At 41.3% G+C, this 26,858-nt stretch overlaps 1 protein-coding gene and 1 long non-coding RNA gene across 8 annotated transcripts; both read left to right on the top strand.

Moving 5' to 3' along the window:
* Window positions 1-9: 9 nt before the first annotated feature.
* Window positions 10-11,804, top strand: LOC111975288 (lysosomal cholesterol signaling protein-like). 4 transcript variants are annotated; one of them, XM_024003501.2, is made up of 15 exons: window positions 10-468; window positions 1,230-1,747; window positions 1,943-2,342; window positions 3,120-3,291; window positions 3,386-3,541; window positions 4,300-4,383; window positions 4,587-4,707; window positions 4,880-4,964; window positions 5,067-5,157; window positions 5,243-5,465; window positions 6,807-6,931; window positions 9,179-9,274; window positions 9,375-9,439; window positions 9,536-9,673; window positions 11,446-11,804. In XM_024003501.2, exons 2-15 carry the CDS (start codon window positions 1,321-1,323, stop codon window positions 11,639-11,641), a joined length of 2,379 nt encoding a protein of 792 aa, XP_023859269.1. In that variant the 5' UTR covers window positions 10-468; window positions 1,230-1,320; the 3' UTR covers window positions 11,642-11,804. The 4 variants fall into 4 exon arrangements, with proteins under 4 accessions (XP_023859269.1, XP_023859261.1, XP_023859276.1 ...); XM_024003493.2 differs by having other exon boundaries at window positions 1,225-1,747; XM_024003508.2 differs by having other exon boundaries at window positions 1,225-1,747; window positions 11,394-11,587.
* Window positions 11,805-21,250: 9,446 nt separating this feature from the next.
* Window positions 21,251-26,852, top strand: LOC111975279 (uncharacterized). Of its 4 annotated transcripts, none has more exons than XR_011481129.1 (8): window positions 21,251-21,385; window positions 22,242-22,315; window positions 22,584-22,634; window positions 23,119-23,221; window positions 23,893-23,999; window positions 24,388-24,473; window positions 24,607-24,792; window positions 24,865-26,852. It is a non-coding gene; the product is annotated as an uncharacterized lncRNA (long non-coding RNA). The 4 variants fall into 4 exon arrangements; XR_002878809.2 differs by having other exon boundaries at window positions 24,607-24,827; XR_002878808.2 differs by having other exon boundaries at window positions 21,252-21,385; window positions 24,607-26,852.
* The last annotated feature ends 6 nt before the right edge of the window (window positions 26,853-26,858 follow it).

Genomic DNA, 26,858 nt, shown 5'->3' with positions numbered 1-26,858 from the left:
ACTAATGTGTGTTAATTATAGAGCAGTTGATCCACATTCTAATCAAGTTTATTGTAATCAAGTTCTAGTTCCTCAATGTATTTTGTTATATGTTTTCATTAATCTATAATTCAGTATTTAAATCAAGTTTATACTTGACCCTGGTAGTCAATTTTCTATATCTGTTTACTAAGTTGAATTTTGTGCATATTTTGGAAAAAAGAAAATCCTTATTGACAAATGAAAGAACAATCAATGCTATCAAAAATGAAATAGTATCTCAACAGTACTGGTGCATGTGAAACATTGTGGAACGTTGAGGTCTGAATACTACAAAAGACTGAATTTTGACCACGTGATAGGCCCATGTGCAAAATTCGGCTAAATTGTTTCCCCCCGGCCCCCCATGTAGTCTAATGTGATTGGTGAAGTAGTTTGCTGTCAGAACAAGAAGGAAATTGCGGGTTGTTGTGACATAGAGAGATACCGGTAAGTTGTCTTGTCTTTTTTTACAGTCACTTGTCGACTAGTCTAAATAGCACCCCGTATATTGGCATTTGGCAAACTAGCGTGTCATGTTGTCACCTATTTATAAATATCGCACGTACTAACTGGCTAGAGTTCGGTGAATTGGCTAGCTAGCTAGGTAATTTAGTTAGCCAACCCTCTCGAACTCCATGCCTTGATTATCTGTAGGTACTGGTAGCTAGCTACCTTAGTTGTCTTTTTAAAGAATGGCGCTCTATTTTTCATCAAGCTAATAGCAATGCTAGCCATTTTTTTTAACCATACATTAATTAGCTCAGATTGCTGGGTGCATGCATGTTTATCAATATTTTCACTAACGTGTATTATAGAACAGTTGATCGAATTTTTTGTTGTTGTAATTGATACGTTGTATCTAACATTTTACATTGTGAGAAGGATATATCGCTACAAAGTAACTACTGTAATAGACTGTTTACGAGTTTGTGCCTAATATTGACGTTACATCTAAAAAAAAAACTGTAAATGGTGGTTATACCTTCGCTTCAGGACTCAACTTCGTGAGTCTGTTGGGACATTCATTTGGCTGAAAGGTTTACCTATGTAACTACCATGTATAAATGGTTCAAATCGAAATCTAATCAAATGTTGTTTGTCACATGTGCCGAATACAACAGTGCTTACTAAGTTACGAGCCCTTTTCCAACGATGCAGTTTTAGAGACGCCAAATTGAAATTGTAGTTTGATTGTTCTCCAAGTATAGATTTTCAGTAACTGGTAGTGACACCAGCAACCCCATCAGCGTGGCCAGGCATGAGAGCTGATATCTGAGGATTTAAACCACCAGCACCACAATGGAGGTCCCTGCCATCAGTAACAACCTCAACCTTTCAAATGGGGACTTGGATCCCTCTGACACCCCTCCCACCATGTCCATTGACAAGCTCTTCCCAGCACTCTTGGAGTGTTTTGGGATCATCTTGTGTGGCTATATTGCTGGTCGAGCAAACATCATCACATCCACACAGGCCAAAGGATTGGGGAACTTTGTGTCCAAGTTTGCCCTCCCAGCATTGCTCTTTAAGAACATGGTACTCTTGGACTTTGGGAATGTCATCTGGCCATTTTTGTGGAGTATTCTCATCGCCAAGGTGTCTGTGTTTTTCATTGTGTGTGTGATTACACTACTGGTTGCCAGTCCTGACACTCGCTTCAGCAAAGCTGGCCTATTCTCCATCTTTGCTACTCAAAGCAATGACTTTGCTTTGGGATACCCGATTGGTGAGTGTTGTATTAGTCTTTCCATCCTTTCAGTTTCAGTCCTTTTAAAATGGATAACCTCCTGCAGAACCTCAGAACAAAGGAAATATGTCTTTATGTCATTCTTTAAAATCTTGTTGGTTTGTGACAAAATGTTTGATTCACTCTGCTCTCCTCCCTAAAAGGGAACTTCCTGAACTGTACCTTTCTTCACAGTTGAGGCCTTGTACAAGAACACACACCCAGAGTATCTACAGTACATTTACCTGGTAGCACCAGTGTCCCTCATGCTTCTCAACCCCATTGGGTTTGCCTTCTGTGAGATCCAGAAGTGGAGGGATCAGAGAGACCGGCAGCAGCGCAAACTCCAGATAGTGGGTGTGGTCATCCTGCAGGTTCTGAAGAACCCCATGGTCTTCATGGTTGTTATTGGCATTATCTTCCACTTCATCCTGGATCAGAAGATCCCTGCTTTCATGGAGCAGTTTGTGGATGGCCTGGCCAACTCTTTTGGAGGAGCAGCTCTGTTCTACTTGGGCCTCTCCATGGTGGGCCAGTTGGGGAAGCTCACCAGGTCCACGGTTGTAGCCCTTATCCTGCTCATCACAGCAAAACTGTGAGTGTTTACGGGGATTTATGATGGATTGTTTTGAGTTTAAGAATGTTAAGTTAGATTATTATACATGTAGGCTTCTATTATTTAATATTCATAATGGCCTACACTTCATACACATTCATACTGTAAATAAAAACACACTGTAGACATAGTGTCAGGACATGAGACCACATCTCCTTGTAATTAAGTGTTAGGTGTTCTGTGTACTGTTATTGACTCCGAGCTAACTGTGGACTCGTATTGGTCTGCTGCACACCAGGCAACCTTGGCACATGACTACCATTTTTGTTTTGTGTAATACAAACATTCTTGAATACATCCACGTTTCAGTATTTTTGACCTTGAAACCTTTATTTATTCTCATGCAATCTTGAAGGGGGAATCTGCATTTCAAACGATAACAAAGCGGAAACCCCACCACTGTTTTGGTAAACGGCTGAGGGATGTCTAGACTGTCTCAAAATGGGCAGCCTAAAGAGAACAGGAGAAAATAAACAGTCCTAAATGAAAAGCTGCTCTCTGTGTTTTACTAGCATCGTGATGCCTTGAAGACGTTAAACTGAGGCAACATTATAGGAGGAAGTAAGCCTCAAGTCCATGACAATGGAGTAGGCTAAAGCACAAATAGATCTGGGACCAGGCCACGAGCCAGACCCTTGAAAATATAGTCTCTTCCTTCTTACCTGATGATTCCTTGTGAATGAATCAGGCATTTATCTTGTAACATTTCGCAACCGCAACATTACAATGAAACTTTACGTGTTTGATCTTCCGGAGGTTGGTGATGCCATTGATCTGTCGAGAGACGGTGGAGCTGCTGGATGCTGACAACACCAGCTCTAATCTCGAACACTCCAGCCTCTCCAACTATGCCTTCCTCTATGGAGTCTTCCCTAGTGCCCCCAGTGTGGCCATCTATGCTGCTCACTATAACATGGAGCTACAAGTTGTAAGTCATCTACTCTCTCCTATATGGATAGAAGTGTATGTCATATGAAGACATGGACAGTGTCACATTTTTCTTGTGTATTGTTTTCTAACAGGTTACCTCAGGGATGGTAGTAAGCACATTTCTCTCAGCTCCCATTATGTATGTTTCTGCTTGGTTGCTGACAATACCATGGATGGACCCTAAGCCATTGATGGATTCTCTGCAGAATGTCAGCTTTAATGTCAGCATCATCAGCTTAGTTGCACTGGTGAGTTTTCCCCCTGCCTCCCATCATTATCAAAGAACTATCATTAACTGTAATCTTTACTTTTCAACTGGCTTTGTGCTGGTTATTTATTTTATTTCAGGCAGGGTGGTCGGACTTCAGGAAATTATAACCTACAAGCAGGTGTTTATTGTACTAAAGCTTCTATTCACATTATCCCATTCATATTGTGTTATTTGGGGGCAGTTTTGGGGACAGTAGTTGAGGGGGGGTATCAGGTGATACTGTTAGATGATACTGTCTAGACTAGGCTACGTTGATTCAGTATTGAAAATGGAAACAATGATATTGAAAAGCTTAGAGCAGGAAGTCTATGAACAGTAGGGGTGGAGATATGACTTGCAACCAGGCAGTTCAAAGTCATAAGCAGGATGTCTCTGTCTGGTGCCAATGATATGATACTTGAGGCTTACTTCCTCCTATAATGTTGCCTCAGTTTAACTTCAAGGCAACACAACGCTAGTAAAACACAGAGAGCAGCTTTTCATTTAGGATGGTTTATTTTCTCTTCTTCTCTCTAGGCTGCCCATTTTTTGACAGTCTAGACTGGTCATATGACCTTTCTTATAACCTGTGATGTAGTTTCACTGAATGTTACTGCTCTAGAATGCATGTGGTGTTTATTGGGACCGGATATGATGAAATTGCCATTGCAGTTTACATAAGTATGCTATCCTTTTCTGTATGGTATGTGTAGACAAGCATATCTAATGTTGAGATCTCTTATCTCTTTGTTACAGGCTTGGACAGTTACTGTCATGTTCCTGAGTAAGAAATTTAAGAGACTACCTCACATGTTCACCGTCAACCTGTTCTTGGCACAGGCAAGGCTTGCCTTTTTGAATATCTGTTAGTTTTTCACAAAACATCCATCCCATATGCATATTGTATCAGTATTTCCATTGAATAATGTTGTACATATCATATTGTCCATAGTACAAAGCCAAATTAGCAATATCACTGTCTAAATGTCGTTTTAGGATTGCTTGCTGCTGTCTATTGACGTTTTGCCTCTCCGTGCGTCCAGATTCTAGCTTGTGTTAGCATGATCATGTGGAACTTTGTCGTGAGACAAGACCGCTTCATTGGACACGTGTTGACATTCACACTGTTGTACGGCTCACTGTACAGTACTTATGTATGGCCAGGTATGTCTCACACACACAACCATCAACATTTATAATACCACCATTTTCTCTTATAGTATGCTTTTGTGTTGTATGTATAAAGTATGTTAACATACTGTGATTTTTAAAATGTGAATGGTGCGGTGTCTGGCAATGATTCTCTCACCATAGAGTCCATGTTGCTTTGTTTTAGGTCTGATAGCACTTTCCCTTGTGTTGATGAAGAGAGGTGGTGAGCTGAAGGTTGCGCCAGGCTTCCTGGTGATTGCAGGCTGGGGGTGAGTCATGAGCTTTCCACTGAATAATTGAATTATTGGAAACCAAGGGACCTTTTTTGTTGAATCTGCTGCTCAAACACAGTTCGTATCTTATGTCAACAGAGTCCCAGCCCTTGTGGCAGCAGTGCTCCTCGTAACTGGGGAGAGGATGCCTGACACCATCGATTCGGCTTTCTTTTATGGAAGACCCCAGGTGAGACAGACTGGGGAAAGAAGACGGCATCTCTCATAGAACATGACCTCATCATCCTGACCTTCTGTCTTTGTGTTTTCTGCAGATCATCTGCACCTCAGTTGTGCTTGCCTTCAGCATAGTGCTGGGCGGGTGCTCTTTGGTGGGCCTCCGTCGAGGCACGTGGGACTCAAAGTACCATGTCCTGGAGAGAGACTCTATGCTAGGCACTACTGAGGATCTGAGGCCCCAGACTGGCCCAGATACCCAAACTATCCCAGATATCTGTGACATGTTTGAGTCAGCCGGAACTGGAAGCATCAACATAGGTATATGTTAGCTGGATTTATGTCATGTGTATATAATACTAGTTAATCAAGTGTATGATGCGGATTACATTTTTTCTTATGGGGTATTGTGTGTAGATTGATGAGGAACATTTTTAGTTAATCAATTTTAGTTTAAGGCTGTAACGTAACAAAAATGTGGAAAAAGGAAGTGGTCTGAATACTTTCCGAATGCACTGTAAATACAAAAGTATGTGGACACCCCTTCAAATTAGAGGATTTGGCTATTTCATCCACACCCGTTGCTGACAGGTGTATAAAATCGAGCACACCGCCATGCGATCTGCATAGACAAACATTGGCAGTAGAATGGCCTTACTGAAGAGCTCGGTGACTTTCAAAGTGGTATCGTTATAGGATGACACCTTTCCAAAAAGTCTGTTAGTCAAATTTCTGCCCTGCTAGAGCTGCCCCGGTCAACTGTAAGTGCTGTTATTATGAAGTGGAAACGTCTAGGAGCAACAACAGCTCAGAGGCGAAGTGGTAAGCCAGACAAGTTCACAGAACGGGACAGCTGAAGCGCTCGGCGTGTAAAAATCGTCTGCCCTCGGTTGCAACCCTCACTACCAAGTTCCATAATGCCTCTGGAAGTAACGTCAGCACAAGAACTGTTTGTCGGGAGCTTCATGAAATGGGTTTTCTATGATCACCATGCGCAATGGCAAGTGTCGGCTTGAGTGGTGTAAAGCTCGCCACCATTGGACTCTGGATCAGTGGAAATACTTTCTCTGGAGTGATTAATCACGCTTCACCATGTGGCAGTCCGACAGACGAATCTGGGTTTGCGGATACAAGGAGAACACTACCATAGTGCCAGCTTGAAAGTTTGGTGGAGGAATAATGGTCTGGGGCTGTTTTTCATGGTTTGGGCAAGGCCCCTTAGTTCCAGCTACAGCATACACGATTCTGTGCTTCCAACTTTGTGGCAACAGTTTGGGGATGGCCCTTTCCTGTTTCAGCATGCCCCTGTGCACAAAGCGAGGTCCATACATAATTGATTTGTCGTGATCGGTGTGGAAGAACTTGACTGGCCTGCACAGGGCCCTGACCTCAACACCATCGAACACTTTTGGGATGAATTGGAACAACGACTGCGAGCCAGGCCTAATCGCCCAACAGCAGTGCCTGACCTCACTAATGCTCTTGTGGCTGAATGGAAGCAAGTCCCCGCAGCAATGTGGTGGCTTGTGGGGCGGCAGGTAGCCTAGTGGTTAGAGCGTCGGGCCAGTAACCACATACCACATACAGGTGTCCACATACTTTTGTTATCAGTCATCACCCTGTGGGTCACTAACAGTGTGTCTGCTCTGTGGTCTCCCTCAGGTCAGTGTGAGACTGGCTGTGAGTCGCCAGGCTGTCTACTGGCCCAGGAGGAACAGCAGGTGGCAGACAGACAGGTGGCCCGCCATGTGCTCTTATGCCTGCTACTGACCGTCAGCCTACTAGCTGTGAGTGACTGACTCACTATTACAGAATGACGCTGAGACTGTTACTAAACCCTATTGTACTGTACTTTACTGACCTCTAATCTTCTTTACTGTAATGTGCTGTTCAATTTTGTGAAACAGAGAGGTCTTTGATTGGTTCAGATTTGGACTGACAAAATGTCAACTATTTTTTGACGTCCATGGACATCCGGTGTCCGTCTGCTCAGTGGGTGAGGACGCTGGTTACAGTAAATGGAAAGCGAGGGGCCTCGTGGATGTGTGTCAGTAAGAGCCGGGAGAGGTGACATTAACCCAATGAGTCCCACCGCCATGCCAACACGATTTGGACTTCTAACCCCTTTTAAACATTGGGTGTTAGAACTACAGACTTCTTGGTTGTACAATTTGGATTCATCCATTAATCTGTGATTTATTAATTTTTTTAATTACAAAAATGTTTGTAGAGTCCGAATGGTTTCAGATACAAATTTATTAAAAGCTATCTATGAAAAGCTGAGGCTCTCAAACACGCATGTATTTTACTCTATAACAATCAAGCTACACAAGAGTCATCAGAGGGTATGGGGTTCTTCTAGAAGATCATAGGAAATCCACGGACAGTGTCTGTAATACTGTAATAAGCTCACATAGTTGCTGTCACGAACTCCAATCTCCACACAGTTGTCACCGACTAGTTTGATATTAATTTCCCACTGACCAAACAATTTCTGTACTTAAGAGCAATCATATAAATTCATTTTTGATCAAGTTTTTGCTTTGCCGGACCTTTCATTTTTAACTTTTTTGTAACCTTTATTTAACTAGGCAAGTCAGTTAACAAATTCTTATTTACAATGACGGCCTACCCCGGCCAAACCTGGACAACGCTGGGCCAATTATGGTAAATATAAGGGCTGGACATGCAGATAAATTAAAGTCAGATAAATGAAAGCCCCCCCCCCCCCCCCCCCCCCCCCCAAAAAAAAGTTCTGGGGTCTCGGGACTGATCGGGGTAACTGGAGAGAAAAGAAAGGTAGACAAGGAGAAAGGCTGGGTGAGAGAGAGGGAAGGGTTGTTCAGACTGTTTTCATAATTATCAGCTGAACAGTATGCCATTGGAAGGGAGGGTGGTAACAGGTGCCCCAACTGTGGTTTGTGACTACTATCATTTCCCATTTTAGCTCATTTAATTGCAGTCACTCTGTTACTGATTCTTTTCCGGTGATTCTATTTTCGATTTTATAACAGAATGACACGTTTAAATCCCATAATAAATCATTAACAAAATTGTTATCAGTAAAAACACTATAGTTGGTAGGTTTACCTTTTACTTGTTACTTCAGTGAATTGTCATTATCCTCCCTCATGAGGGAGAGAAATTTGAATATATCTTAAAGATATGTGGGTTTTTTGATACAAAATGAGAAGACACTAGGCAATATTTCGTAAACTTACAGAAGGCAAATCAATTCTGCAAAATTAAATGTAAATATTGATATTAGTTGGTAAGGGTCTTAAAGGGATAGTTCACCCAAATTCCAAAATGACATTGGTTTCCTTACTCTGTACGCACTAAGCAGTCTAAGGACAAGCTATGACATCAATCCATGCTTTGGTTTAGTTTCCCTGGCACTGTTTCCACATTCTAACGTTTTAGCATTTGTGGCACAAATCCATTCAAGTCATGGAACCGGTATTAGCATTTTGCACATGTTCAAAACATCTATAAGTGACTTTGTTAAGCTTCACAATAATTTTTAGATACTTTCGGGTGATTTGGACATAATGCGTGAAAAATGCTAATATCAGTCCCATGACTTGAATGTGATTTGTGCCACATGTGGAAACAGTACCAGGGCAACTAAACCAAAGCATGGATTGCTTTCATACCTTGTCCATAGACTGCTTACAGGGTAAGGAAACCAATGTGTTAATTTGGGTGAACTATCCTGTTAACTTCAACATTGTGTTTTGATGTTTTTCGAATACCTTTGTAAGGTTTGACCAGAAATCAAAGCCTTCGCTTATTCCTAATTTTAGGATGAATGGTTGGAAAATGTATATGCCTTCATTTCTCAAAAACATCCTCATTTGACACCAAATTTGTTGTGCTCCTATGAACTTCACATGTTGGTGCTCATGGGTCCTTTTACATGGAAATGGCCTTGTGCGACAGAACCTGTATGTTGAGTTGTTTTACGGCTGTCCTGTCCTTCAGTTTTGGGCGAGTGTGACAATCCCTGTTTCAATCTCTCTCCCCTGTTTTAGAACCTGTCCAGCTGCCTGTGGTGGCTCTTTAGTCGAGTTCCTGGGAGACTTTACTTAGAGCTGCAGTTCTTCTGTGCTGTGGTCAACTATGGACAGGTACCGTACATATAGGTCTCCATAGACACATTGGGATTTGGAGCCACTGTATTTACTCAATGGTGGTGGTGTTTACATATCTGTGTTTTGCTGTTCTCAGGGCTTCATCTCGTTCGGGCTTTTTGGGCTGGACAAACATTTGATAATACTGCCATTTAAAAAGAAGTAAGAGGCTCACTGACATGCATTTCATATGATCGAGTAGTGAGCTGTGTATTGAATAAGAAGCCTTGAGAATACTTTTTTTGGACCTGTGCCCAGGATATCCTGTCTGTGGCATAGAAGGAAGCCAGAGGAGCAGCCTCAACTGGTTGTATCTGATGACATCATGATGACCTGCACTCAGTTCATCAGATACCACAAAGAGCAGTGTGTCCGGGACATTGTCCAGAATAAGAGGTGAGGGGTCAATTAGTCACCTTACAGGGCTGCTCTGTTCAGGGATTCAATAGACCCCCTGCTTTTACTGTGCACCCACTGTGTATTTCCTAAAACGGCTCACAGTATATATGAAACCTCCCATATTATGCATTAATTCACAATTTTGCTTACGATTTGACAGTCTGACACAGTTTGTGTAACAACTGCATTATACCCATTGATCATCCCTAATATGAATATTTTTTTTGCATGGGTTGTGTTGAGCACTTCTCTCTTGCGTTTGTTTCGGTGTGCCATCCTAGCTACAGTTCCTATAGAAAGTATTCACATTTCACATCCCTTTTTCCACATTTTGTTTTGTTACAGCCTGAATGTAAAATGGATTATATTGAGATTTGTTTTTTTTGTCACTGGTCTACACCCCAAGACCCCATAATGTCAAGGTGAAATTTTAGTATTACATTTATTAATTAAAAAAGATAATGTCTTGAGTCAATAAGTATTCAAACCCTTTTATGGAAAGCCTAAATAAGTTTGGAGTGAACATCTGCTTAACAAGTTACATAAGTTGCATGGACTAACTCTGTGTGCAATAATAGTGTTTAACATGATTTTTAAATTACTACCTCATCGCTGTACCCCACACACACAATTATTAAGGTCCCTGTCGAGCAGTGAATTTCAAACACAGGTTCAACCACAAAGACCAGGAAGGTTTTCCAATGCCCTGCAAAGAAGGGCACCTATTGGTAAATGGGTAAAAAAAAAAGAAAAAAAAGAAGCAGACATTGAATATCCCTTTGAGGATGGTGAACTACAAAGATTCAGGTGTCCTTCCTAACTCAGTTGCCGGAGAGGAAGAAAACCGCTCAGCAATTTTACCATGAGGCCAATGTTGACTTTAAAACAGTTAGTTTAATGGCTTTGACAGGAGAACTGAGGATGGATCAACAACATTGTAGTTACTCCACAATACTAACCTAAATGACAGAGTGAAAAGAAGGAACCCTGTACAGAATAAAAAATATTCAAAAACATGCATCCTGTTTGCAACAAGGCACTAAAGTAATACTGCAAAAAGTGTGGCAAAGCAATTTAACTTTTTGTCCTGAATACAAAGTGTTATGTCTTGGACAAATACAATACAACAGATTACTTAGTACCACTCTCCATATTTTCAAGCATAGTGGTGGCTGCATCATGTTATGGATTTGCTTGTAATCATTTAAGACTCTGGATTTCTTTCAGGATAAAAAATAAACTGAATGGCACTAAGCACAGGCAAAATCCTAGAGGAAAACCTGTTTGTCTGCTTTCCACCAGACACTGGGAGGTTAATTCAGCTTTCAGCAGGACAATAGCCCAAAACACAAGGCAAAATCTACGCTGGAGTTACTTACCAAGAAGATGGTGAATGTGGCAGAGTTAGTTTTGACTTAAATCTGCTTGAAAATATATGGCAAGACATGCAAATGGTTGTCTCGGGGGTTTAATACTTATCTAATCAAGATATAGTGTTTTATTTTGCATTAATTGTTTTACAAATTCCACTTTGACATTTTAGTAATTTGTGTCGATCTTGACAGAAAATGACAAAATCAATTTGAATCCCATTTTAATACAACAAAATGTGAAAGGGTGTGTGAATACTTTCTGAAGGCACTCTATCTGCTCCCTCTCTCTCTCTCTCTCTCTCTCTCTCTCTCTCTCTCTCTCTCATTCCTCTTGGACCTGTCAGCTGTGGGGAGTGCCTAACTGGCCCGTTGGTGAATCCTTCCTCTGACACACAGGTGTGGGGAGAGGACAGTGGCGAACACTTTTCTTGGCAGTGAGCTGGTAGAGTGGCTGTTGCAGGTGGGTCTGTCACAGGACCGAGGAGAGGCGCTGCTCTACGGGATCCGGCTGCAGCAGGGTGGGGTGCTCCAGCACATCACCCAGGAGTATGGCTTCAAAGATGACAACCTGCACTACTGCTTCACAGCATAAGGTGGGCCCTGGGTGGGCCCCAGTCTCTGTTTTCCAGAGGCACAGGATGAAAAAGAGCTATCTACCAGACCTGAATCCAGGTCGCTACCTACATAGCACTAGCAGTATTGGTTGACTTGAAGAGTCTGCTGATAAAAAAAAAAAAAAATGCTTTTATTGTTTTGCACATGGAAATATGCATCATAACAAGCATTGAGCACTTGTTAGTTTTCTTTTAAACTGCCTATTTTTTGTGGGTTTTGTATGGTACTGTATGCATAACGAGATTTAACAGTTGTCAAAGAGGCAGAGGTAATAATGATCGGCCCAAATCATGGATGTCAAATAGCTTGCATTATCGTCTCATGTTATACAGACCAGCTTGTATCCCCTTGATGACACTCGTATACCGTAAGGCTCAGATTTTTATTTATTTGATTTTTATTTATTTAGTGTGGATCACAAGAATGGTATTTGTCAGGTATTGAAAATGTAAGTCTGTAATGGGCCTCTCGAGTGGCGCAGAGTTCTAATGCACTCCATTACAGTGCTAGAGGCGTCACTACAGACCCGGGTTCGATCCCGGGCTCTATCATAACCGGCCGTGATCGGGAGTCCCATAGGGCGGAGCACAATTGGCCCAGCGTCGTCCGGGTTAGGGGGGGTTTGGCCGGGGGTGCTTTACAAGTGGGCCGTCATTGTAAATAAGAATTTGTTCTTAACTGACTTGTCTAGTTAAATAAAAAATGTAAATGCATGCTGCTGTGTATTATAAATACCCTTAATTTGGCCTTAATTTATAACTTAAAATACATATGGCAGCTAGATCTATTTTTAATATATTTGAATAATGTCACATTTTAGGGACGCAGAATTGTATTGTTTGATATCTCCGTCCGTTCGTACATTATTAGTCACAAGCGATATCTCGGACACCATTGGGTGATTTTGACGAAACTTGGATGAATGATGCATCTTGCCATAGAGACCCGGCATTTACAAAATTACACTAATTGGCCCAAGGGGGGAGCTGTAGTCATTAACTGAGAACTTTGAACAAGCATATCTCCTGTCCCGTCATTTTGTACATGCAGTGCCTTCGGAAAGTATTCAGACCCCTTGATTTTTTCCACATTTTGTTAAGTTACAGCCTTATTCTACAATGAACTAAATAAAACAATTTCCTCAGCAATCTACACACAGTACCCCATAATGACTAAGCAAAAACAGTTATTTTTTGAAAATGTATTCAAATTAAACAGAAATACCTTATTTACATAAGTATTTAGACCCTTTGCTATCAGACTCGAAATTGAGCTCAGATGCATCCTGTTTCTATTGTTCATCCTTGAGATGCTTCTACAACTTGATCGGAGTCCACCTGTGGTAAATTCTATTGATTGGAATGATTTGGAAATACACACACCTGTCTATATAAGGTCCCACAGTTGACAGTGCATGTCAGAGCAAACTGAGCAATAGGGGGAGAAGGGCCTTGGTCAGGGAGGTGACCAAGAACCCAATGGTCACTCTGACAGAGCTCTAGAGTTCCTCTGTGGAGATGGGAGAACCTTCCAGAAGGACAACCGTCTCTGCAGCACTCCACCAATCAGGCCTTTATGGTAGAGTGGCAAGACGGAAGCCACTCCTCAGTAAAAGACACATGACAACCCGCTTAAGAGTTTGCCAAAAGGCACCTAAAGGACTCTCAGACCATGAGAAACAATATTCTCTGGTCAGAAGGAAACCATGATTGAACTCTTTGGCCTGAATGCCAAGCGTCACGTCTGGAAGAAACCTACCACCATCCCTACGGTGAAGCATGGTGGTGGCAGCATCATGCTGTGGGGATATTTTTCAGCGGCAGGGACTGGGAGACTAGTCAGGATCGAGGCAAAGATGAACGGAGCAAAGTACAGAGAAATCCTTGATGAAACCTGCTCCAGGACTTCTGACTGGGTTGAAGGTTCACCTTCCAACAGGACAATGACCCTAAGCACTCAACCAAGACAACGCAGGAGTGGCTTCGGGACTAGTCTGTGAATGTCCTTGAGTAGCCCAGCCAGAGCCTGGACTTGAACCCGATCGAACATCACTTTAGAGACCTGAAAATAGCTGTACTGCAACGCTCCCCATCCAACCTGACAGAGCTTGAGAGGATCTGCAGAGAAGACTCGGAGAAACTCTCCAAATACAGGTGTGCCAAGCTTGTAGTGTCATATCCAAAAATACTTTTAGGCTGTAATCGCTGCCATAGGTGCTTCAACAAAGTATTGAGTAAAGGGTCTGAATACTTATGTAAATTATATTTAAGGTTTTTATTTTTAATAAATTAGCAAACATTTCTAAACAGTTTTTTTTATTTGTCATTATGGGGTATTGTCTGTAGATTGATTGAGGGGGAAAGAACTACTTCACAATTTTAGAATAAGGCTGTAACGTAACAAAATGTGGAAAAAGTCAAGGGGTCTGAATACTTTCTGAAGGCACTGTTTATGCAGACCCTCATGAGCAACACGTTTCCCGTAAAGACCTAAACTCATCAAAAAAATAAATGTCCTCTCACTGTCAACTGCGTTTATTTTCAGCAAACTTAACAAGATTCAACAACTGAGAACATAAAATGAACAAGTTCCACAGACATTGAATAATGTGTCCCTGAACAAAGGGGGGGTCAAAATCAAAAGTAACAGTCCGTATCTGGTGTGGCCAACAGCTGCATTAAGTACTGCAGTGCATCTCCTCATGGACTGTACAAGATTTGCCAGTTCTTGCTGTGAGATGTTACCCCACTCTTCCACCAAGGCACCTGCAAGTTCCCGGACATTTCTAGGGGGGAATGGCCCTAGCCCTCACCCTCTGATTCAACAGGTCCCAGACGTGCTCAATGGGATTGAGATCCGGGCTCTTCGCTGGCCATGGCAGAACACTGACATTCCTGTCTTGCAGGAAATCACGCACAGAACGAGCAGTATGGCTGGTGGCATTGTCATGCTGGAGGGTCATGTCAGGATGAGCCTGCAGGAAGGGTACCACATGAGGAAGTCTTCCCTGTAACACACAGCGTTGAGATTGCCTGCAATGACAACAAGCTCAGTCTGATGATGCTGAGACACACCGCCCCAGACCATGACGGCCCCTCCACCTCCAAATTGATCCCGCTCCAGAGTACAGGCCTCGATGTAACGCTCATTCCTTCGATGATAAACGCAAATCCAACCATCACCCCTGAGACAAAACCGCGACTCGTCAGTGAAGATCACTTTTTGCCAGTCCTGTCTGGTCCAGCGACAGTGGGTTTGTGCCCGTAGGCAACGTTGTTGCCGGTGATGTCTGGTGAGGACCTGCCTTACAACAGGCCTACAATCCCTCAGTCCAGCCTCTCTCAGCCRATTGCGGACAGTCTGAGCACTGATGGAGCGATTGTGCATTCCTGGTGTAACTCGGGCAGTTGTTGCCATCCTGTACCTGTCCCGCAGGTGTGATGTTCGGATGTAACGATCCTTTGCATGTGTTGTTACACGTGGTCTGCCACTACGAGGACGATCAGCTGTCTGTTCTGTTTCCCTGTAGCACTGTCTTAGGCGTCTCACAGTATGGACATTGCAATTTATTGCCCTGGCCACATCTGCAGTCCTCATGTCTCCTTGCAGCATGCCTAAGGCACGTTCACGCAGATGAGCAGGGACCCTGGGCATCTTTCTTTTGGTGTTTTTCAGAGTCAGTAGAAAGGCCTCTTTAGTGTCCTTAGTTTTCATAACTGTGACCTTAATTGCCTACCGTCTGTAAGCTGTTAGTGTCTTAACGACCGTTCCACAGGTGCATGTTCATTTATTTGTTTATGGTTCATTGAACAAGCATGGGAAACAGTGTTTAAACCCTTTACAATGAAGATCTGTGAAGTTATTTGGATTTTTACGAATTATCTTTGAAAGACCGGGTCCTGAAAAAGTTTACGTTTATAAGCTCCGCCCATTCAATATTTTTTTATTTCTGCATCATTCATGGGGGACAACATGTTTACTGATGCCTTGTTAACTTATTTTAATGATTCTTGGCTCAAAGAATATATATATTGTTTTTTTTAAATACACAACTATAATTCCAGTTTGTTTTGGTTTTAGGTTTGTTGAGAGAAAAAGAGTACAAAACCGAATGTGCCAGATGAAATGCAATATTCTTTATTACTGGAGTTATTTTGGAGTCAAGTTACTTTTTCCTTAATGGGATTGTGCTTATTACGGTAATTGAGCCATGTATTCACCTTGTTTGGCATTATGAATGTTTGAATGATGGTTTGTCTTTAAATTTTTTCATGTCACTTGACTAATAGAGAATGTACGGTATCATGCACTTTGAAGCTAACTAATGAGGCATGTTCTTCTATGATTCCCAGCCTGTTTTTTTTTAACAAATAAACTGCTGTACTCTGGCTTATTCGATTCCTTTTATACTGTGTTAAAACAGAACTGATGGATACATGTTGTGGTAAAGTCTGTGTGTGGCTCTTCCTGCAGGGCCTTTCAGGGTGGAACAGGATGCCTGAAGACAGAATTTGACAATGAAAAGATGTCCTGTCTTTTTACTTCAAATAAACCTATACAAATCACTCAGTAAATTGCTCAATGGTTAAACAAGGCCAAGCTCTTCCCTCCACTACTAATGTTTCGTATACTAAGTGTATTATTTTGCATAGTGGGACATGCAGGAGTTGGTCTTGAAACGACCATTGGCCATTTTAGATATTAAAGACTGATCTTAACTGTAAACCAGTGGCGGTCGGTGTCGTTTAAGATCAGAGATGACAATTTTTTTTTTATGATCGTGGCCTTATTTCTATCACAGCATATTGGATGACTCATTCATATTCCATTCACCCAGCTAAATATAACATTGATAGGTTTAGGTTACGACATGACACTCATTTTACCAATACCCATCATGAGGTTGCTACAACCTAGCTTATGAATGAAAGTTTACAACGTAAGTGCACAGGTCCAGACAACAAATGTGAGTAATCAAGGTGACAATGACACATTCAATACAGCCTTGCACACTCTTGCCTGCATCTCGCTGATCTAGGGTTTAATTGTTAGTCCAACAGTTGCAAATGAGAGTTTATATTGGACATACAGTTGAAGTCGGAAGTTTACATACACCTTAGCCAAATACATTAAACTCAGTTTTTCACAATTCCTGACATTTAATCCTAGTATAAATTCCCTGTCTTAGGTCAGTTAGGATCACCACTTTATTTTAAGAATGTGAAATGTCAGAATAATAGTAGAGAATGATTTATTTCAGCTTTTAGTTCTTTCATCAGATTCCCAGTGGGTCAGAAGTTTACATACACTCAATTAGTATTTGGTAGCATTGCCTTTAAATTGTTTAACTTGGGTCAAATGTTTTGGGTAGCCTTCCACAAGCTTCCCACAATAAGTTTGGTGAATTTTGGCCCATTCCTCCTGACAGAGCTGGTGTAACTGAATCAGGTTTGTAGGCCTCATTGCTCGCACATGCTTTTTCAGTTCTTCCCACACATTTTCTATAGGACTGAGGTCAGGTCTTTGTGATGGCCACTCCAATACCTTGACTTTGTTGTCCTTAAGCCATTTTGCCACAACTTTGGAAGTATGCTTGCGGTTATTGTCCATTTGGAAGACCCATTTGCAACCAAGCTTTAACTTCCTGACTGATGTCTTGAGATGTTGCTTCAATATATCCACAGAATTTCCTGCCTCATGATGCCATCTATTTTGTGAAGTGCACCAGTCCCTCCTGCAGCAAAGCACCCCCACAACATGATGCTGCCACCCCCGTGCTTCACGGTTGGGATGGTGTTCTTCGACTTGCAAGCCTCCCCCTTTTTCCTCCAAACATAACAATGGTCATTATGTCCAAACAATTCTATTTTTGTTTCATCAGACCAGAGGACATTTCTCCAAAAAGTACGATCTTTGTCCCCATGTGCAGTTGCAAACCGTAGTCTGGCTTTTTTATGGTGGTTTTGGAGCAGTAGCTTCTTCCTTGCTGAGCGGCCTTTCAGGTTATGTCGATATAGGACTTGTTTTACTGTGGATATAGATACTTTTGTACCTGTTTCCTCCAGCATCTTCACAAGGTACCTTCAGGCGTTTGGAAATTGCTCCCAAGGATGAACCAGACTTGCAATGGTCTACAATTTTTTTCTGAGGTCTTGGCTGATTTCTTTTGATTTTCCCATGATGTCAAGCAAAGACGCACTGAGTTTGAAGGTAGGCCTTGAAATACATCCACAGGTACACCTCCGATTGACTCAAATGAGGCTAATTGACATATCAGAAGCTTCTAAAGCCATGACATCATTTTCTGGAATTTTCCAAGCTGTTTAAAGGCACAGTCAACTTAGTGTATGTAAACTTCTGACCCACTGGAATTGTGATTAAGTGAATTATAAGTTAAATAATCTGTCTGTAAACAATTGTTGGGAAAATTACTTGTGTCATGCACAAAGTAGATGTCCTAACCGACTTGCCAAAATTATAGTTTGTTAACAAGAAATGTGTGGAGTGGTTGAAAAACGAGTTTTAATGACTCCAACCTAAGTGTATGTAAACTTCCGACTTCAACTGTATACAGTTATGTTTATCCCGTTCCGTTTGCTTCCATTTAAGAAAGGTTTTTCAGTGGAATGAATACACCCCTGATCACATGCAAACACAGTTCACTGTGATAGCAGCCACATACAAACAGAATAATTTCTTCTCGCGTCTATGCGCTCTCTACCTCCCACCTTTTCCCTTTCTTGTGGACTTCCATACACAACACATGTGACCAGGCAACAAAAAAAATTCCAAGACCAACCTTCATATCATAACCACTACACACAGCCTACATTGTAGTCACCATATTAGCTAACGTCATGGTGAGAAAGGAACCTTAGTTTACATACATTTGCATAAACTTGAAATGGTACAATAACATTGCTAGGTAGGGTGTGTGGCCAGTTCCATACTGTACCTCTCAGGGTCAGGAGTTCCAGTGATGCTGTGCACCCCCGGCAGGTTAGGGTCTGTTAGTACGACAGACACCATGCTTCCTGTTGTCATGAAAATATCCTCCATGTTTATGCCACTCTCCTTGTCCCTTAGGATATCCATCATTGTCTCAGCAGTGATATGTCCTAAATACTCAGATTCATTATCAATAGTTCGCAAGCTATATGGATTCAATGCCGTTTCAAATTATCTCATCAAACTCAATTCTTCTACGCTTGACTCAAACAACTAAACCTAAAGACGTACATAATCTTCATATTTAACCAACTAACCTTTACTTTTCTCCAGTAGGTTCTGCACTTCGCAGTAAGGGCTGCCAGAGGTCTCTTCTGGCTGTAGTCATGAAAGAGTACGTCTCAGCGAAACTGAACTGGGCCTTCCCATCCCACCAGCCTTGGCTCTTGGCATACTCCCAGGGTGTTCCTTGTCTATCTTGGTTGTTATTGAGTACTGATTTTCAAGTTGGGAAAACTCAAACCCTGATAGCTAATAACCTTCCACTCTCTCTGCTGCCCAGTACTTCCCAGACGTCTCAATCATCCAGGCCTCAGTCTTGTCTTAGATGAGGAAGCTATTGTAGTAGGCAAAGCCAGACTGGTCGTCCATGCGGTTTCCTCCATGCAATTTCTCCAGCAGCTCAGCCTTCTGAGCAGTCTCAGCTCTCTCCAGACCAAGTGTGCAAAGACATACCCATCACATTGATGAGTCCTCATTCTTTGCAACCTTGTCCCCATTATTTGCTTCATAGTGCAATGCATTTTTATTTTACAAGCAATAATTAACAAATACCGGAGCAATACTTAGTTGAAGAATGACAACTACAGACAGGAACATACACTGCACCGTATTTTTGTTGTTGTTTTGGCTCTGTACTCCCAACACTTTGAAATGATCATGACTATGAGGTTACATTTACACTTTAGTAATTTAGCAGATGCTCTTATCCAGAGCGATTGCATACATTTTCATTGTTGTTTTCCATACTGGTCCCCCGTGGGAATCGAACCCACAACCTTGGTGCTGCAAATGCCATGCTCTACCAACTGATTCACACGGGACAGGTTAAAGTGCAGACAAGCAGCTTTAATTTGAGGGTGTTTTCATCCATATCGGGTGAACTGTTTAGCAATTACAGCACTTTTTGTACATAGTCAACCCATTTTAGGGGACCAAAAGTATTGGGACAAATTCACTTAAATGTGTATTACAGTAGTCAAAAGGTTAATATTTGGTCTCATTTCATAGCATGCAATAACTACATGAAGCTTGTGACTACTAATTTGTTGGATGCATTTGCTGTTTCTTTTGGTTGTGTTTCAGATTATTTTGTGCCCAATAGAAATGAATGGTTAATAATGTATTGTGGTATTTTGAAGTCGCTTTTATTGTAAATAAGAATAGAATATGTTTCTAAACACTGCTACATTCATGTGGATGTAACCATGATTACTGATCATCCTGAATGAATCGTGAATGATGATGAGTGAGAAAGTTACAGATGCAGAAATACCATACCCCCCCCCTGATTTTTTTTTTAACATCCCCTGTTATTGTTTCATGTGTAACTCTGTATTGTTGTTTGTGTCGCACTGCTTTGCTTTATCTTGGCCAGGTCGCAGTTGTAAATGAGAACTTGTTCTCAACTGTCCTACCTGGTTAAAATAAAGGTTAAATAAAAAAATATATATTAAAAAAATATTGTAATGGTAAAGAGGTTACCGTGTCCTGATATTTGTCTGTAACTCTCTCACTCATCATTATTCACAATTCATTCAGGATTATTCGTAATCATGGCAGAATCCACATAAATGTAGAAGTGTTTAGAAACATATTCTATTTTTATTTTAAAATAAAAGTGACACAGTACATTATTTACCATTACTTTCTATTGGGAACAAAATAATCTGAAACACAACCAAAACAAACAGCAAATGCATTCAACAAAAAATATAGTCACAAGCTTGATGTAATTTTTGGGTGCTATGAATATGGGACCAAATACTAAACTTTTGACTACTTTAACACACATGTAAGTCAATATGCCCCAATACTTTTGGTCCCCTAAAATGGGGGGACTATGCACAAAAAGTGTTGTAATTTCTAAACGGTTCACCCGATATGTATGAAAATATCCTCAAATTAAATCTGACAGTCTGTCCTTTATCTCCTCATAGTCATTGTATCATTTCAAATCCAAAGTGCTGAAGTACAGAGCCAAAACAACAACAAAAATCACTATCCCAATACTTTTGGAGCTCAGCTGGCAGATATTCACTTGACAAAATCCATGCCAAGGGCCTCCTCGTCCTCGGCACTCTCTTCCCATACTCTCCGCCCCACACAAACAAACACTTGACCATACACTGGACATTGCTTAACTGAGATTTCAATCCGAAATAATCTGTTGATTTCAGTTTGGTGCTTGTTTCCTGTCGCTGCAGCCAAGTACTGGATCACAAATTGTAGACGACAATATAATTTTTACATGTCCCCCCGCTCGTTTTTACTTTCAGTTTATTTAGTTATTTACCAGAACACAAGTGCGCAATTAATGAATGTTGTGAACGCTTCAGTGTTGTTGGTGTTACGTCAGAGGTCACGCACAGAGCTGACCCGGATAAAGATTTGAACCACGTTGTTTTGTTTTTGTCAGCGCCAGCTAGCCAACATTTCGCTTTGAATCCCCTAACTAATCATTCTTCAGCCATTGGGAAGTAATTTGCTAATTGTAAGTGCATGAAAGATTTTCCATCCCGCATCGAAGTCAAATATAAAAAAAGTGGGTGGCTAAATATTTGTTCTAGCCTAGCCTTCCTCGCAAACTGAAATCAACAGATTATTTCGGATTGAAATCTCAGTTAAGCAATGTCAAGTGTTTGTTTGTGTGGGGAAGAGAGTATGGGAAGAAATCTACAGTAGCTAGTTTAGCTAACTAACAGTTGGTTGCAGATGTTCCAGATACAGTTGATCTCCATTGTTCCATTTATGCCTTTACATAGGACTTTTTATTCGTCTCTCATAATTTCCCCACTGAAAGATATTGTAGCGAACGGAGGCAAACTCGGGTCGCAGGAGTAAAAGGCAAACACCCAACGCATCGCGCCATTTAAGCTGGGTTGCCCCACTTGTTGGGAATAATGTATATTATAAACTGGGTGGTTCGAGCCCTGAATTCTGATTGCCTGATAGCCGTGGTATATCAGAACGTATACCACGGGTATGACAAAACACTTATTTTTACTGCTCTAATTACGTTGGTAAACAGTTTTATAATAGCAATAAGGCACCTCTGGGGTTTGTGATATATGGCCAATATAACGGCTTAAGGGCTTGTGTCCAGGTACTCCGCTTTGCGTGTTGCATAAGAACAGCCCTTAGCCGTGGTATATTGGCCATATACCACACCCCTTCGGGCCTTATTGCTAAAATATAATTAACTAGGATTGCTACACTGCCTCCGAACGCGAACGCATGTCCCGTGCTTCGACCATATATTTTGTTTTGTGTAAAATCACAGCTCTAATTTATCATATAACAGATATAACCATTGTCTGGCTTTTGTGTTGTTAAAACCTTTCTCATAGACTGTTGATGGGAGATGATCGTGTGAAGAATGGTCTCAACTTCATGTATGAAGCTCCATCTGGGGCAGACAAAGGTAACTACATCCATCTTGYTTCTGCATCTTTACCATACTGAATAATGCAAATCAAACCATAATACTGCACTCCTTCCACCCACACTCTGCAGTCTACTGAGAAGGGGAGACCAAGGAGGTACAATGTTTAATAAGAGTCCCTCACTTGTTCACAGTTGCATACTTGTTTCTCAAAGCAAGCATTGCTAGTTTGGTAAATGTTGTAGATTGAAAGGCATGTGTTAGTTTATTATTGTTCAAAATGTTACATTTTTATATTCTTTTACAGGAAGGAGAATCAGAATACAAGTTTGAGTGGCAAAAGACGTCCCCTCGAGAAGTAAGTAGCTAATTGTGTTGATCAACATAAATATTCAGATGACTTGAGTCCTACTATTAGAGGTTACCTTTGCATTTGGTGATACTTTCGCTTTCATCTTTTTAGGTATGCCAAGGATGTCATGGCTAGTAAACTTTTGCGTAAATTAATATTGTGCATTTTTCCCATTTATGTTGAATTAACTTATGACATACCTATTCATGACAATCTACTGTTACATGTGATTACCCTCATTGCTAGGCTAATTATTGATAATACATGTGCTAAATATTGATAATACATGTGTTGGCATTTGACACTTGGTGGTGCTAAAGTCAAAGGATGATCTCTAACTCGGGATAACGATGTGTTTATTTACATTATGGCAGGTGTCTGGGTAGTATATATGCTTTGCTTGTTGTCATCGCAATTAGGTTGTATGGGAGGTGTTATAAGTGATGGAATGAATGGATTTAAGTCCAGTCTAATGACCTGTGATTCTCAGGTGCGCAATGTGAGATGCATCATGTGTCACAAATAGGGCCATGTGAATACAGACAGTGGCCTGTCTGGGATCAATGCCAGCGCTGCGCCCACAGAGAAAGCAGGTACAAATAATAATCTGACCTACCTGGATGAATAGAGGAAAAAAGTCGAATGGTAATTCAAAATAATATTTCACAGATGTAGCTAATGGTTTATTTTAAACTAAATGTTATCAAGTTTTTTTTCTTCATATTTTCATTCTCAACCATAAAATCCTACTTTTTATTTTTGCACTGACTTTGAAATAATTTGAATAAAGAACTTATGATGCAGCTATTGCAGACAAATTGCAATAATAATGTGTCCCAATAGAATGGGCATTCAGTATTACATTGGATATTTGTGGTAACTCTATACTTGTAGCAGTAGTTGCCATCACTCCTGGTGTCCTGTAGAACTTCCAGAGTGGAGCTGGTTCTGACTCCTACAATTAGGAAGTGAAGTAGTAAAGTAATGTTTACAGAGGGAGAGTCCTGCGCATGGAGTTGATGGTGGAGGGCGATAATGGAGCCCCTCCTGTGCTGGGAGAAAAATGCATTTATTGTGTATTCTGATTCCCCTAACCACTGCTTTGGGAGAATGATATTGTATGATTTGCTCAGCCTGAAGACGAGTGAGTTGATTTGGTGTCCCTTTCTGTTAACAAAGCCGGCCCTGAATTCCCCACTGTGGAAGCAGTGGCGGATGTGGACAGACGTCAATGGGACTTTGAGGCTATGATTTGTGTTAACAGGTCCGTCGATGCACCCCTCCGAGTTAATGGCAGAGATGTGAAACAGTGGGTTTGCCCTGAAGAAATGTGTCCTTGGAAGAAATTCTACTGTTTGTGATCCATCGCAGGTAATCTTCTGTTCTTCTTCCCCGCATGAAGAAAAAGACCAACAATATCCATGGCAGATCCCCGGTCTAAATGTGATTGCTGCAAAATGGCCAATTATCAGAGTAAACCACCGAGCTCTTCCAGTCGCTGCAAGTTTAGTCAATTGGGCAGATGTGATGAGACTAACTGCTAAAATTATAGGAGTGTTGCAACACCAGATGTAGCAGTATATAGTTTAACCCCCCCCCCCAATAATCTCCCCTCAAACAGAAATCAGAGGTTATTCTGCTCTTACTTGCTTCACTTCTAACCATTTGTGACGTCTTTATTCATGTTTTGTTAGCGTTTGATGCATGCTTTTTAAAATGTTCATTGTTTGATTTATTACTAATTGTGTTTATGCTATAGGAGTATGTTGTCAATGAAGAAGAGGAGGATCCTGAGGTTGAATTCCTGAAGTCGTTGACCACTAAACAGAAAGAGAAGCTCCTCAGGTAGGAGAGCACCACCATTCCTACGTTTAGTTGTTTTGAATATAATATGCTTATTGTAAAATAAGACAAAAGATGATTCTTGCAAAAAAATAAACATGAACTACGAATATAACAAATTGTTTTCATTTTAAAGGAATCTTGACCGTCTACAAAAGAAGAGTGAAGGAAATCAGAAGAAGAACTGTGATAGTAGTGACAGCTCTAATGAAAGTAGCAGGAGTGACTCAGACTGACAGCTCTAGTGAAAGTAGCAGCAGTGACAGACTGACAGCTCTAGTGAAAGTAGCAGCAGTGACTCAGACTGACAGCTCTAGTGAAAGTAGCAGGAGTGACAGACTGACAGCTCTAGTGAAAGTAGCAGCAGTGACAGGACTGACAGCTCTAGTGAAAGGTAGCAGCAGTGACTGACTGACAGCTCTAGTGAAAGTAGCAGCAGTGACTGACTGACAGCTCTAGTGAAAGTAGCAGCAGTGACTGACTGACAGCTTCCAGTGAAAGTAGCAGGAGTGACAGACTGACAGCTCTAGTGAAAGTAGCAGGAGTGACAGACTGACAGCTCCAGTGAAAGTAGCAGCAGTGACTCAGACTGACAGCTCTAGTGAAAGTAGCAGCAGTGACAGACTGACAGCTCTAGTGTGAAAGTAGCAGCAGTGACTCAGACTGGACAGCTCTAGTGAAAGTAGCAGCAGGACTGACTGACAGCTCTAGTGAAAGTAGCAGCAGTGACTGACTGACAGCTCTAGTGAAAGTAGCAGCAGTGACTGACTGACAGCTCCAGTGAAAGTAGCAGCAGTGACTAAGAGTCAGAAGAGAAAGAAGAAGGGCAAGAGAAAGGACTCCTGTCGTGATGACAACACTGAGAGTGATGGATGAGTCAAGAGTAAGACCAGGCCCAACCTCCAGACAGAAACAGCTCAAAGATGATACCATAGAGGAGAAAGAAACAGTAGAGATGAGCCACGACAGCAGGGAGAGGCAGAGAACCAGCAGCAGCTCCCAGCCTGGCCCAGATAGAAGCAGAAGGAGAGAGATATAAAGACAAGGTTCACAGTAGAGATGAGGCAAACGGTAGAAGAGAGATAGATAGAAGTAGTAGCAGAGATGGAGCAAAGAATAAAGCAGCCGCAAAGCGAGGAGTAGGATCCTCTATGGAGGGAGGGAGAGAGAGGGGAGGAGTAGGATCCTAGATGGAGGGAGGGGAGGGAGAATGAGAAAAGAGCCAGAGGGAGAGCTGAGAGAAAGCACTGAACTGTGAGAGTAGACAATCTTACAAAGTGGGCCAGTGATACCATTTTATTTTGCTGATGTAAACATTTTTGACACGAAAGTGTAATGTTTTGAAGGTTTTATGATGCTATTGTTAATATGTACATTTTTCTTGGTGGGCCCACTTATTAAACAAACACATAGAAACCAAAGTTTTAGTAACACCATGTTTTGGTGTTGCTTGCTAGTTGGCTGCCACGGTAAAGTGAGTGCAGGGGCGTATTCATTATGCCGATTCTGTTGCAAAATGTTGAGCAGAAGCAAACGGAATGAAACGGGAAGGGGCCTAGCTGAATTTGACCAATAGAAACTGTTCAAAATGTTCCATTTTGCTACTGTTAGGACTAGTGATTACACCCCTGCTCCTCAAATAGTTCTTATTTTCATCCACTAGAGGGCAGCAGTAGACCTAAAATAACTTGAACCACAGAAATATTTTGCATTTCTCAGATTATTGAACAAATGAATGTCTTGCATGCACTATTATTCATGGTTGTCACTTTAGTCCAGAGAACCATCTTCACAATACTATAAAAAAATATTATTGCAACTCGAACTTTAAAAATAGTAAACTGTGCTCACATGGTTGTGACCGTTCTTCATTACATGTGTTACAAGTCTAGCTTAATTATGTAGGCTTGTTTCAAAGTGGTCTTCTGGAAGTGGCCTAAGCGGGAGCATGGTTGACTAATGACAATCAATCTATGATTGTTCATTATGCCATGCATACGATTAGGTCTGCGTAAGTGATTAGTGTGGAGACATCAAGTTTGTTTCAAATATTTAATACTGAATACTTAATTCTGAATCGAGATCAATGCATGGAACTGTACTCTTTCTGCAAAACCCAGTGCATGATTTACGCAACATTGCGCGCCTATCGGCCTTTAGAGATTACTTGTTGCATTACTTGCATGACATTATCATCATGATGGACAAAACAGAAGAAACGATGAGGTCATCGGGGTTCATTTGACATTGAACTGTGTAACATACGACTTCCTATTTGTTTTGGAGCCATATATTTTATGGCAAAGAAATAACAATAACTCCTGTGTCGATATGATTTGTTAAGAATTCCTGATCAGGAAAATTAAAATCGAGAATTTCTTGCATGTT

This window comes from Salvelinus sp. IW2-2015, linkage group LG2, assembly GCF_002910315.2.
Source record: "Salvelinus sp. IW2-2015 linkage group LG2, ASM291031v2, whole genome shotgun sequence".
Classification (NCBI taxonomy): Eukaryota; Metazoa; Chordata; class Actinopteri; order Salmoniformes; family Salmonidae; genus Salvelinus; species Salvelinus sp. IW2-2015.
This window is presented reverse-complemented; position numbering and strand designations above follow the sequence as displayed.

Bases quoted from the DNA above. Each gene is read 5' to 3' on its own strand.
- LOC111975288 (XM_024003501.2), top strand. From the start codon at position 1,321: ATGGAGGTCCCTGCCATCAGTAACAACCTCAACCTTTCAAATGGGGAC. The intron at 1,748-1,942 runs GTGAGTGTTGTA...CTTTCTTCACAG, and splicing joins TGCTTTGGGATACCCGATTG to TTGAGGCCTTGTACAAGAAC. The intron at 5,466-6,806 runs GTATATGTTAGC...GGTCTCCCTCAG, and splicing joins AACTGGAAGCATCAACATAG to GTCAGTGTGAGACTGGCTGT.